Raw genomic sequence first — 12,902 nt, forward strand, 5'->3', positions numbered from 1 at the left:
AGGGGGGTGGGTGGAGGGGGGTGGGTGGATGGAGGGGGGTCCCCGCGGAGGCTCCAGTTTGAGAGGGTGCAGGGGGTGGTATCGGGGACGGAGTCTGGGTCGGTGGGTGGATGGAGGGGGGTGGGTGGAGGGGGGTGGGTGGATGGAGGGGGGTCCCCGCGGAGGCTCCAGTTTGAGAGGGTGCAGGGGGTGGTATCGGGGACGGAGTCTGGGTCGGTGGGTGGATGGAGGGGGGTGGGTGGATGGAGGGGGGTCCCCGCGGAGGCTCCAGTTTGAGAGTGTGCAGGGGGTGGTATCGGGGACGGAGTCTGGGTCGGTGGGTGGATGGAGGGGGGTGGGTGGAGGGGGGTGGGTGGATGGAGGGGGGTCCCCGCGGAGGCTCCAGTTTGAGAGGGTGCAGGGGGTGGTATCGGGGACGGAGTCTGGGTCGGTGGGTGGATGGAGGGGGGTGGGTGGAGGGGGGTGGGTGGACGGGGGTCCCCGCGGAGGCTCCAGTTTGAGAGGGTGCAGGGGGTGGTATCGGGGACGGAGTCTGGGTCGGTGGGTGGATGGAAGGGGGTGGGTGGAGGGGGGTGGGTGGATGGAGGGGGGTCCCCGCGGAGGCTCCAGTTTGAGAGGGTGCATCCATTCATGTGATGTTGGCTGTGCCAACAATTATTGCCCAACCCTGAGGGCGTTAAGAGTCGACCACATTGCTGTGGGTCTGGAGTCACGTGTAGGCCAGGCCGGGTAAGGGCGGCAGATTTCCTTCCCGAAAGGACATTAGTGAACCAGGGGGGATTTTATTAAAATCAACAATGGTCATTCAACTTTTAATTCCAGATTTTTGCGGAATTGTGCAGTGGGGGGATTCGAACCCGGGACCCCAGAGCGGGTCTCTGGGTCTCTGGTTTACTAATCCAGTGACAATACCTCTGTGCCGTTGCCTCCTCCGCAGAAGCTTGAGTTTGGAAACCTTGGTTAAAAAGAACAAAGGAAAGTACGGCACAGGAACAGGCCCTTCGGCCCTCCCAGCCCGTGCCGACCATGCTGCCCTAACTAAAAAAACAAAACCTTCTGCCCTCAGTCGGTCCGTCTCCCTCTATTTCCTCCCAATTCATGCACCTGTCCAGATGCCTCTTAAACATTGCTAATGTGCTGCTTCCCCCACATCCTCTGGCAGCGCGTTCCAGGCACCCACCACTCTCTGTGTGAAAAACTTTCCCCGCACATCTCCCTTAAACTTTCCCCCTCTCACCTTGAACCTGTGCCCCTTGTAATTGACACTTCCACCCTGGGAAAAAGCCTCTGACTATCCACCCCTGTCTCTGCCTCTCAGAATTCTGTCGACCTCCATCAGGTCTCCCCTCAGCCTCCGTCTTTCCAGTGAAAACAATCCTAGTTTATCCAACCTCTCCTCGTAGCCAACACGCTCGAGACCAGGCAACATCCTGGTGAGCCTTCTTTGCGCTCTCTCCAAAGCTTCCATGTCCTTCTGGTAATGTGGTGCCCAGAACTGCCCGCAACACTCCAAATGCGGCCTAACCAAGGTTTTATACAGCTGCAGCATTATTCCCCAACTCCTGTACTCAATGCCCCGGCTGATGAAGGCACGCGTGCCACACGCCTTCTTGATCACCTTGCCCACCTGTGTTGGCACTTTAGGGAACTGTGGACCTGCACGCCCAGATCCCTCTGTGTGTTAATGTTCCTCAGGGTTCTGCCATTCACAGTGTAATTCATACCGAGATTAGATCCTCCAAAATGCATCACCTCACATTATCCCGATTAAGCTCCATCTGCCATTTCTGTGACCAAGTCTCCAATCTATCTATATCCTGTTGTATCCTCTGACAAACCTCGGCACGATCAGCAACTTCGCCAATCTTCGTGTCATCCCCAAACTTACTAATCAGACCACCCACATTTTCTTCCAGATCACTTATATATACTACAAACAACAGAGGTCCCAGCACTGATCCCTGAGGTGTTTTAAAAGACATTAAAGTGGATTGGTCTCCTGGGCCAAAAGACCACAAGACACAGGAGCAGAATTAGGCCACTCGGCCCATCGAGTCTGCTCCGCCATTCAATCATGGCTGATATTTTCTCATCCCCATTCTCCTGCCTTGTCCCCATAACCCCTGACCCCCTTATTAATCAAGAACCTATCTATCTCTGTCTTAAAGACACTCAGTGATTTGGCCTCCACAGCCTTCCACGGCAAAGAGTTCCACAGATTCACCCCCCTCTGGCTGACGAAATTCCTCCTCATCTCAGTTTGAAAGGATCGTCCCTTTAATCTGAGATTCTGTCCTCGGGTTCTAGTTTTTCCTACAAGTGGAAACATCCTCTCCACGTCCACTCTATCCCGGCCTCGCAGTATCCTGTTAATTTCAATAAGATCCCCCTCATCCTTCTAAACTCCAACAAGTACAGACCCAGAGTCCTCATCCGTTCCTCATACGACAAGTTCTTCATTCCAGGGATCATTCTTGTGAACCCCCTCTGGACCCTTTCCAAGGCCAGCACATCCTTCCTTAGATACGGGGCCCAAACTGCTCACAATACTCCAAATGGGAACTGGATGGGATTTACCCCAGAATACTGAGGGAAGCAAGGGAGGAAATTGCTGGGGCCTTGACTGACATCTTTGTATCCTCATTGGCTACAGGTGAGACCCCAGAGGACTGGAGAATAGATAATGTGGTGCCATGTTTAAGAAAGGTAGCAGGGATAATCCTGGAAACTATAGGCCGGTGAGCCTCACGTCGGTAGTTGGTAAATTATTGGAGAGAATTCTCAGGGACAGGATTTATACCCATTTGGAAACAAATGGAATCATTAGCGATAGACAGCATGGTTTGTGAAGGGGAGGTCGTGCTTCACTAACTTGATCGAGTTTTTTGAGGTGGTGACAAAGATGATCGATGAAGGGAGGGCGGTGGATGTTGTTTACGCGGACTTACAAGGTGCCTCATGGCCGACTGGTACACAAGGTGACGTCACACGGGATCAGGGGTGAGGCACTAAGTTGGATACAGAACTGGCTCGGTCACAGAAGACAGAGGGTAGCAGTAGGAGGGTGTTTTTCTGAATGGAAGGTTGTGACTAGTGGTGTTCCGCAGGGATCGGTGCTGGGGCCTCTGTTGTTTGTACATAAACGATTTGGAGGAAAATGTAGCTGGTCTGATTAGTAAGTTCGCGGGTGAAACCAAGGCTGGTGGAGTGGCAGATAGTGTTGAGGATTGTCAGAGGATACAGCAGGACAGAGATAGGGTGGAGACAAATGGCAAATGGAGTTTAATCCGAACAAATGTGAGATGATGCATTGTGGTCGGTCTAACAGAGAGGGGAAATATACCGTAAATGGTAAAACCCTTTGGAATATGGAAAGTCAGAGAGATCTGGGTCTGCAGGTCCACAGATCTTTGAAGGTGGCAACACAAGTGGACAAGGTCGTCGCGAAAGCAGACGGAATGCTTGTCTTCATTGGACGGGGCACTGAGTATAAAAACTGGCAAGTCAGGCTGCAGTTGTATAGAACCTTGGTAAGGCCGCACTTGGAATATTGCGCACAATTCTGGTCGCCACACTACCCGAAGGATGTGGAGGCTTTGGAGAGGGTGCAGAGGAGGTTTACCAGGATGTTGCCTGGTCTGGAGGGTGTTAGCTATGTGGAGAGGCTGAATACACTCGGACTGTTTTCATTAGAAAGACGGAGGTTGAGGGGTGACCTGACAGAGGTCTACAGGATTATGAGGGGCATGGATAGAGTGGATGGGCAGGCACTCTTTCCCAGGGTGGAGGGTCAGTCACCAGGGGGGCAGAGGTTTAAGGTCCGTGGGGCAAAGTTTAGAGGAGATGTGTGAGGCAGGTTTTTTACACAGAGGGCGGTGAGTGTCTGGAACGCGTTGCCAGGGGAGGTGGTGGAAGCAGATACATTAACGGCGTTCAAAAGGCATCTTGACAAACACATGGACAGGACGGGTATAGAGGGATACGGCACAAGGAAGTGCTGAGGGTTTTGGCCAAGGTTGGCATCATGGTCGGTGCAGGCTTGGAGGGTCGAAGGGCCTGTTCCTGTGCTGTCTTGTTCTTTGTTCTTTGTATGTCCGTTGGTTCTAGAATTCTCCATCAAGGGAAACAATTTTATCCTGTCCAACTTATTCCTTCCCCTCATAATTTTGTACACCGCAATTAAGTCACCCCTCAGCTTTCTTTGTTCCAGGGAAAATGACCCCAACCTGTCCAATCTCTCCACGTAGCTGCCCTTTTCCAGCCCTGGCAACATTCCTGCAAACGTCCTCTGCACTCTCTCCGGAGCAATAACGTCCTTCCTGTATTTTGTGCATTAACACTGGTGAAGTTTGGGCAGGAAGGTCTGAGCTGTTCGTTTGATGTTGGTAGGGGGTATGCCTGGTTTTAATCTGTCTCTAACCCTCTCGCCTCTTTTCTCTTACAGGAAATCTGCTCAAATCCACAGTTTTTCATTGAAGGAGCGACACGCACTGACATCTGCCAGGGAGCCCTTGGTATGTACAGGGGTCTTCTCCTCAGGGTCGTATGGCATTAAGCTGCCCCTCTGGCAAGGGCATTGTGTTTCTATTGGACCGGTTCGAAGGACAGACTGTCGGGATGTGCGGGGTGGGCGGGGGGGGGGGGCATCATAGAGCAATAGGGTCACGGGGTCAGAGCAGCAAGTCCATCCTGACCCTGGGAGTAGACAAGGACACAGATAGTCAGTGTGTGCTCCCACTGGAGGCTGTTTAGGGGGCTCACAGCTGGATCTGGGGACAGTCTGGGCATATAGAGCTCCATCTAGTGACTATGTGTAAAGGTTAGGAGGTATTTTTAGTACGTGTGTTAAGTGCAGTGGGAGTGTTTAGGGACTGCGTTTAGGGGCATTGCTGTGTTTATGAATGAAAATTGCTTATTGTCACAAGTAGGCTTCAAATGACGTTACTGTGAAAAGCCCCTAGTCGCCACATTCCGGCGCCTGTTCGGGGAGGCCGGTACGGGAATTGAACCGTGCTGCTGGCCTGCCTTGGTCTGCTTTCAAAGCCAGCTCTTTAGCCCTGTGCTAAACAGCCCCTGCTAGGGACTGCATTGAGGGCATTGCTGTGTTTAGGGGCTGTGTGTAGGGACATTGCTGTGTTTAGGGACTGCGTTTAGGGGCATTGCTGTGTTTAGGAACAGCATTTGGGGGATTGCGTTTTGGGCATTCTTGCGTTTTGCGAATGTGATTACTATCATTGCTGTGTTTAAGAACAGCGTTTAGGAGCATTGCTATGCTTAAGGACTGCATTTAGGGCATTGCTGTGTTTAGGGGCTGCATTTAGCAGCATTGCTTTGTTTAGGGACTGTGTTTAGGGGAATTGATGTGTTGAGGGACTGTGTTTAAAGGCATTGCTGTGTTTGGGGACTGCAGTTAGGGTCATTTCTGTGTTCAGGGGCATTGCTGTGTTTAAGGACAGCACCTAGGGGCATTGCTGCGTTTAAGGACTGTGTTTGGGGCATTGCTGTGTTTAAGGACTGCACATGGATGGGGCATTGCTGTGTTTAGGGACAGGAGTTAGGGCATTGTAGTGTTTAGAGGCTGTGTTTAGAGGCTGCTGTGTTTTGGGACTGCATTTAGCAGCATTGCTGTGTTTAGGGACTGCGTTTAGGGGCATTGCTGTGTTTAGGGACTGCGTTTAGGGGCATTGCTGTGTTTAGGAACAGCATTTGGGGGAATGCGGTGTTTCAAGACTGTGGTTATCTAGAAGATAGGAGCAGGAGGAGGCCTTTCGGCCCTTCGAGCCCGCTCCGCCATTCATCACCATCATGGCTGATCATCCAACTCAATAGCCTAATCCTGCTTTCTCCCCATAGCCTCCGATCCCATTCTCCCCAAGTGCGATATCTAACTGCTTCTGGATAATACACTGTTTTGGCCTCAACTACGTCCTGTAGTAACGAATACCAGAGGCTCTCTGGGTGAAGATATTTCTCCTCATCTCTGTCCGAAATGGTTTACCCTGAATCCTCAGGCTGTGACCCCTGGTTCTGGACACACTCACCACCGGGAACATCCTTCCTGCACGACCCTGTCCATTCCTGTTAGAATTTTACAGGTTTCTGTGAGATCCCCCTCATTCTACTGAACTCCAGCGAGAACAATCCCAACCGATTCAATCTCTCCTCATATGACAGTCCCGCCATCCCTGGAATCAGTCTGGTAAACCCTCGCTGCTCTCCCTCGAGAGCAAGAACATCCTTCCTCAGAGAAGGAGACCAAAACTACCCACAATACTCCAAGTGTCGCCTCACCAAGGCCCAGTATAATTGCAGCAACACATCCCTGCTTCTGTACTCGAAACCTCTCGCAATGAAGGCCAACAAAAGATTAGCTTTAATTCAGAATGTCCAAATTACCTAACAGGCACGTCTTTCGGGACTTGTGGGAGGAAACCGGAGCACCCGGAGGAAACACACCCAGACACGGGGAGAACGTGCAGACTCCGCACAGACAGTGACCCAAGCCGGGAATCGAACCTGGGACCCTGGCGCTGTGAAACAACAGTGCTAATCGTGCCATCCACTGTTGATGACTCCTCCCGTCACTTGCTGATGATGGAGAGGAGACTGATAGGGCGGTAATTGGCTGGGTTGGATTTGTCCTGTTTCTTGTGTACAGGACACACCTGGGCAATTTTCCACATTGCCGGGTAGATGCCAGTGTTGTAGCCGTACTGGAACAGCGTGGCTAGGGCTGCGGCAAGTTCTGGAGCACAAGTCTTCAGGACTATTGCTGGGATATTGTCAGGGCCCAGAGCCTTTGCCGGATCCAGAGCCTTCAGCTATTTCTTGATATCACCTGGAGTGAATCGTATTGGCTGAAGACTGACCTCTGTGATGCTGGGACCTCCGGAGGAGACCGAGACGGATCATCCACTCGGCACTGCTGGCTGAAGATTGTTGCGAATGCCTCAGTCTTGTCTTTTGCACAGATGTGCTGGGCTCCTCCAGCATTGAGGACAGGGGTATTTGTGGAGCCTCCTCCTCCAGGGAGTTGTTTAATTGTCCACCACCACTCACGGCTGGATGCGGCAGGACTGCAGAGCTTAGATCTGTTGTGCAATCGCTTGGCTCTGTCTATTACTGGCTGCTGATGCTGTTTGGTACACAGGTAGTCCTGTGTTGTAGCTTCACCAGGCTGACACCTCATTTTCCGGGCTGCCTGATGTTGCTCCCAGCATGCTCTCCTGCTCTCTTCATTGAACCGGGGTTGATCCCCTGGCTGGGTGGAAATGGCTGAGTGGGGGATAGGCCGGGCCAGGAGGTTACAGCAGGCGGCGGGGAAAGCTAATGGCACGCTGGCCTTCACAGCGAGAGGATCGGAGTATCGGAGTAGGGATGTCTTGCTGCAGTTATACAGGGCCTTGGTGAGGCCACACCTTGAGCATTGGGTGCAGTCTTGGTCTCCTAGTTTGCGGAAGGACATTCTTGCTATTGAGGGTGTCCAGCGAAGGTTCACCAGACTAAATCCCGGGATGAAGAAAGACTGGATGGACTGGGCTTGTACTCACTGGAGTTTAGAAGAATGAGAGGGGATCTCGTAGAAACACATAAAATCCTGATGGGACTGGACAGGCTGGATGCGGGAAGAGTGTTCCCGATGTCGGGGATGTCCAGAACTCCGGGTCACAGCCTCGGAATAACGGGTCAGCCAATCAGGACTGAGATGAGGAAGAACTTCTCTCAGAGAGCTGTGACCGTGTGGAATTCTCTCCCACAGGAAGCTGCTGGGGCCGGTTCGCTGGATATATTCCAGAGGGAGCTGGACGTGGGGCTTGCGGCTAAAGGGGTCAAGGGGTCTGGAGAGAGAGCGGGACTGGGATACTGAATTTGCACCATCAGCCAGGATCATATTGAATGGTGGTGCAGGCTCGAAGGGCCGAATGGCCTTCAGCAGCTATTCTCTATGCTTCTATGGGACTGCTCCAAAAGTCAAAGTTTATTGATCACGCCAGCGGGATGTTAGCCACTAGAACAGCATGCCCTTCTCCCCTGAACAAAGTCAACTCATCGAGCCTGATACATTTTCAAAGTTAGTCAGCCCACTTTGACTGCACACGGCCTAATCGTACAGGTTACAGATTCCGTACAGATCCAATAAAATGCAGGGAGAAGCAGAGGTTTCTGAATGAAGTTAATGGGCGGCAGGGCAGCACAGTGGTTAGCACTGCAGCCTCACAGCTCCAGGGTCCCTGGTTCGATTCCGGCCTCGGGCCACTGTCTGTGCAAAGTCGGCACGTTCTCCCCGTGTGTGCGTGGGTTTCCTCCGGGTGCTCCGGTTTCCTCCCACAGTCCAAAGATGTGCAGGTTAGGTGGACTGGCCGTGATAAATTGCCCTTAGTGACCAAAAAGCTAGGTGGGGTTACTGGGTTACGGGGACAGGGTGGAGGCGTGGGCTTAAGTAGGGTGCTCTTTCCCAGGGCCGGTGCAGACTCGATGGGCCGAATGGCCTCCTTCTGCACTGTAAATTCTATGATTCTATCCTGATCCTTAACAACTGTCCCTTGGTCCCACAGTAGGTCGCAGGTGAGACTCCCTGACATTGAGTTTGTTAGCTGGATCCATTGTTCACAGACAATTGTCCAGCTGCTGATAGTCGGTGTGTGTCTGTCTGTGTCAACTGCTACAAGAATGTGGCCAAGTAAACCCCATGATGCCTCTGCAGCTTGTTCTCCTTACTTTTAACTCCGATTTATACATTCTCAGTGTAACAGCAAACAGTGTGTGCTTAATATAAATATAACATTTAATGCAGGTGCCTCTGCCCTGGGAACTCACTCCAACAGGCACATGCCTGGCAGATGCAGTATAATGTGGATAAATGTGAGGTTATCCGCTTCGGGAGCAAAAATAGGAATGCAGATTATTATTACATTGAGAGAGGCGGATACTCAGCGAGACCTTGCTGTCCTTGTGCATCAGTCGCTGAAAGTAAGCGCGCAGGTACAGCAGGCAGGAAAGAAGGCAAATGGTATGTTGGCCTTCATAGCGAGAGGATTGGAGTCTAGGAATAGAGATGTTTTACTGCAATTGTATCGGGCATTGGTGAGGCCACACCTGGAGTATTGTGGGCAGTTTTGGTGTCCTGATCTGAGGAAGGATGTTCTTGCTATGGAGGGAGAGCAGCGAAGGTTAACCAGGCTGATTCCTGGGATGGCGGGACTGTCATATGAGGAGAGACTGAGTCGGTTAGGATTATATTCATTGGAGTTTAGAGAATGAGGGGGTCTCATAGAAACTTACACAATTCCACCAGGATTAGACAGATTCAGAAAGAACGTTCCCGATGGTGGGGGAGTCCAGAACGAGGGGTCATAGTTTGAGGATAAGGGGTAAACCTTTCAGGACTGAGGTGAGGAGAGATTTCTCCACCCAGCGAGTGGTGAATCTGTGAAATTTGAAGAAGGAATTATATTTGCTCTTGGGGCGAAAGGGCTCGAGGGATATGGGGGAAGGTGGGATCAGGGTATTGAACTTGATGATCAGCCATGGTCACAATGATTAGCGGAGCAGGCTCGAAGGGCCGAATGGCCTCCTCCGTCTTCTATTTTCTATGTTTCTATGTACGACCTGTACCGAGCGCGTACTTCCCCGACAATGGGGCAGTGCATCGTCCTTATTGAGGGGATTCCATGGAGTATAAAAGCCCTGAGTATTGGCCAGGGCGGGAGACCCTGCATGGAATGGGGCAGTATTAATAAACTGTTCACAGAGTCATAGTGCCCAAGAGGCCGTTCGGCCCATCGAGTCTGCACTGTCCCATGAGAGGCCCCGACCTGTCTACCTCACCCCACTTGCCAGCACTTGTCCCGTAGCCTGGAATGTTCTGACGGGCCAAGTGCTGACCCAGGTACTTGTTCAAGGCTGTGAGGTGACCCGCCTCTACCCCCCTCCCAGGCAGCGCGTTCCAGACCCTCACCTCCCTCTGGGTAAAAAAGGTTTTCCCTCAAATCCCCCCCCCCCCCCCCCCCCCCCCCCCCCCCCCATACCTCCTGCCCCTTGAACTTGTGTCCCCCTCGTAACCGACCCTTCAACTAAGGGGACCAGCTGCTCCCTATCCCCCCTGCCCATGCCCCTCATAATCTTGTCCACCTCGATCAGATCACCCCTCAGTCTTCTCTGCTCCAGCGAAAATAACTCAAGCCCCAACCTCTCTTCATAACTGAAATGTTCCGTCCCAGGCACCATCCTGGTGAATCTCCTCTGCACCCCCTCCAGCACCCCCTCCTTCCTATAATGTGGTGCCCAGAATTACACACAGTACTCCAGCTGTGTCCTCACCAATGTTCTGTACAACTCCAACATCACCTCCCTGCTTTTGTAATCTCTGTCCCGATTGAGAAAAGCCAGTGTCCCATTTGCCTTTTCCACCCCCCTATTAACCTGCCCTCTGCCTTCAGAGATCTCTGGACAAACTCACCAAGGACTCTTGGTTCCTCAGCACTTTCCAGTGTGCTGCCTTTCATTAAATAGTTCCTTGAAAATTGCTCCTTTCAAAGTGTATACTTTTACTCACACTTGTCAGGGTTAAATTCCATCTGCCACTTATCCGCCCATTTGACCATCCCGTCTGTATCTCCCTGTAACCCGAGACACTCAACCTCACTGTAAAGTAAACACATTTATTAAGTAACGATAAAACTAATAAATGAGTTTGACACCCTACGGAACTACCTCTAGCAATAAAGTAATGAGATATAACTGTACAGACTGTACCTGAACTACAGTGGGTGGCTAGACTGGGACCTGAGTCTGCTACACGACTGCTATCTAACTACTCCTGCGTGGAACAAGAGCAAGATCCTTTGGCAGCTCCGTTATACAGGGCATCTCGTAAAGCCTTCTCTTGGTAGTGCCATCGCTAAGTGTTGTCATTAACCCTTTCGTTACATGTCTGTCTACAAACCCCTAAAGGAGTGTTTGATGGGGACAGTGTAGAGGGAGCTTTACTCTCTATCTAACCCCGTGCTGTACCTGTCTTGGGAGTGTTTGATGGGGTCAGTGTCGAGGGAGCTTTACTCTGTATCTAACCCCATGCTGTACATTTCCTGGGAGTGTTTGATGGGGACAGTGTAGAGGGAGCTTTACTCTGTATCTAACCCCGTGCTGTACCTGTCCTGGGAGTGTTTGATGGGGACAGTGTAGCGGGAGCTTTACTCTGTATCTAACCCCGTGCTGTACCTGTCCTGGAGTGTTTGATGGGGACAGTGTAGAGGGAGCTTTACTCTGTATCTAACCCCGTGCTGTACCTGTCCTGGGAGTGTTTGATGGGGACAGTGTAGAGGGAGCTTTACTCTGCATCTAACCCCGTGCTGTACCTGTCTTGGGAGTGTTTGATGGGGGACAGTGTAGAGGGAGCTTTACTCTGTATCTAACCCCGTGCTGTACCTGTCCTGGGAGTGTTTGATGGGGACAGTGTAGAGGGAACTTTACTCTGTATCTAACCCCGTGCTGTTCCTGTCCTGGGAGTGTTTGATGGGGACAGTGTAGAGGGAGCTTTACTCTGTATCTAACCCCATGCTGTACCTGTCCTGGGAGTGTTTGATGGGGACAGTGTAAAGGGAGCTTTACTCTGTATCTAACCCCGTGCTGTACCTGTCCTGGGAGTGTTTGATGGGGACAGTGTAGAGGGAGCTTTACCCTGTATCTAACCCCATGCTGTACCTGTCCTGGGAGTGTTTGATGGGGACAGTGTAGAGGGAGCTTTACTCTGTATCTAACCCCATGCTGTACCTGTCCTGGGAGTGTGTGATGGGGACAGTGTAGAGGGAGCTTTACTCTGTATCTAACCCCGTGCTGTACCTGTCCTGGGAGTGTTTGATGGGGACAGTGTAGAGGGAGCTTTACCCTGTATCTAACCCCATGCTGTACCTGTCCTGGGAGTGTTTGATGGGGACAGTGTAGAGGGAGCTTTACTCTGTATCTAACCCCGTGCTGTACCTGTCCTGGGAGTGTTTGATGGGGACAGTGTAGAGGGAGCTTTACTCTGTATCTAACCCCGTGCTGTATCTGTCCTGGGAGTGTTTGATGGGGGACAGTGTAGAGGGGGGCGTTACTCTGTATCTAACCCCATGCTGTTCCTGTCCTGGGAGTGTTTGATGGGGACAGTGTAGAGGGAGCTTTACTCTGTATCTAACCCCGTGCTGTACCTGTCCTGGGAGTGTTTGATGGGGACAGTGTAGAGGGAGCTTTACTCTGTATCTAACCCCGTGCTGTACCTGCCCTGGGAGTGATTGATGGGGACAGTGGAGACGGACCTTGTGTGTTCCTTTCTCTATTTCTGTGACTTTGACCGGAATGGATGTGAATGATCTTTGCACTGAAATGATCTGTACCTGAGTGTGTGTTCACTATTTCAGGTGACTGCTGGCTGTTAGCAGCTATTGCCTCTCTGACTCTCAATGAGGAGATATTGAACAGAGTTGTTCCCAGTGGACAGTGCTTTGGGCCCGGCTATTGTGGAATCTTCCATTTCCAGGTAAGAGATATCCCCACTTTGTTCTTCATTCAATTGCATTGATCTATTCGCCTCTGGCACATCATTCTCCTTCTTATTGAGTCCCAGGAGCTCACCTCCTTGTTTTTGGCCTCACATTTGTGAGATTGTACAAATGTCCAGCATGTCAAGAGTTAATGTTATGTTAAGCCGGGTGTCACACGGCGCAGTGGTTAGCACTGGGACGACGGCGCTATGGACCCCGGGTTCGAATGCCGGCCCTGGGTCACTGTCCGTGTGGAGTTTGCACATTGTCCCTGTGTCTGCGTGGGTTTCGCCCCCACAACCCAAAGATGTGGTGGTTAGATGGGTTGGCCACGCTAAATTGCCTTTTAATTGGAAAAAAAAAATTGGTTACTCTAAAAAA

The 12,902-nt window shown here is 51.6% G+C and overlaps 2 protein-coding genes across 2 annotated transcripts in view; both read left to right on the forward strand.

Annotated features, from left to right (window-relative positions):
- LOC140411525 (heme-binding protein 2-like) overlaps window positions 1–12,902 on the forward strand; it is a 131,023-nt gene that overhangs the window by 106,455 nt on the left and 11,666 nt on the right. The window lies entirely within an intron of this gene.
- LOC140411266 (calpain-2 catalytic subunit-like) overlaps window positions 1–12,902 on the forward strand; it is a 47,115-nt gene that overhangs the window by 33,292 nt on the left and 921 nt on the right. Inside the window, exons 2-3 of the mRNA XM_072500389.1 lie at window positions 4,445–4,514; window positions 12,399–12,517. Coding sequence (XP_072356490.1) covers window positions 4,445–4,514; window positions 12,399–12,517 — 189 coding nt within the window. The remainder of the gene's footprint in view (window positions 1–4,444; window positions 4,515–12,398; window positions 12,518–12,902) is intronic.

Source organism: Scyliorhinus torazame, chromosome 4 (genome assembly GCF_047496885.1).
Source record: "Scyliorhinus torazame isolate Kashiwa2021f chromosome 4, sScyTor2.1, whole genome shotgun sequence".
Taxonomy (NCBI): Eukaryota; Metazoa; Chordata; class Chondrichthyes; order Carcharhiniformes; family Scyliorhinidae; genus Scyliorhinus; species Scyliorhinus torazame.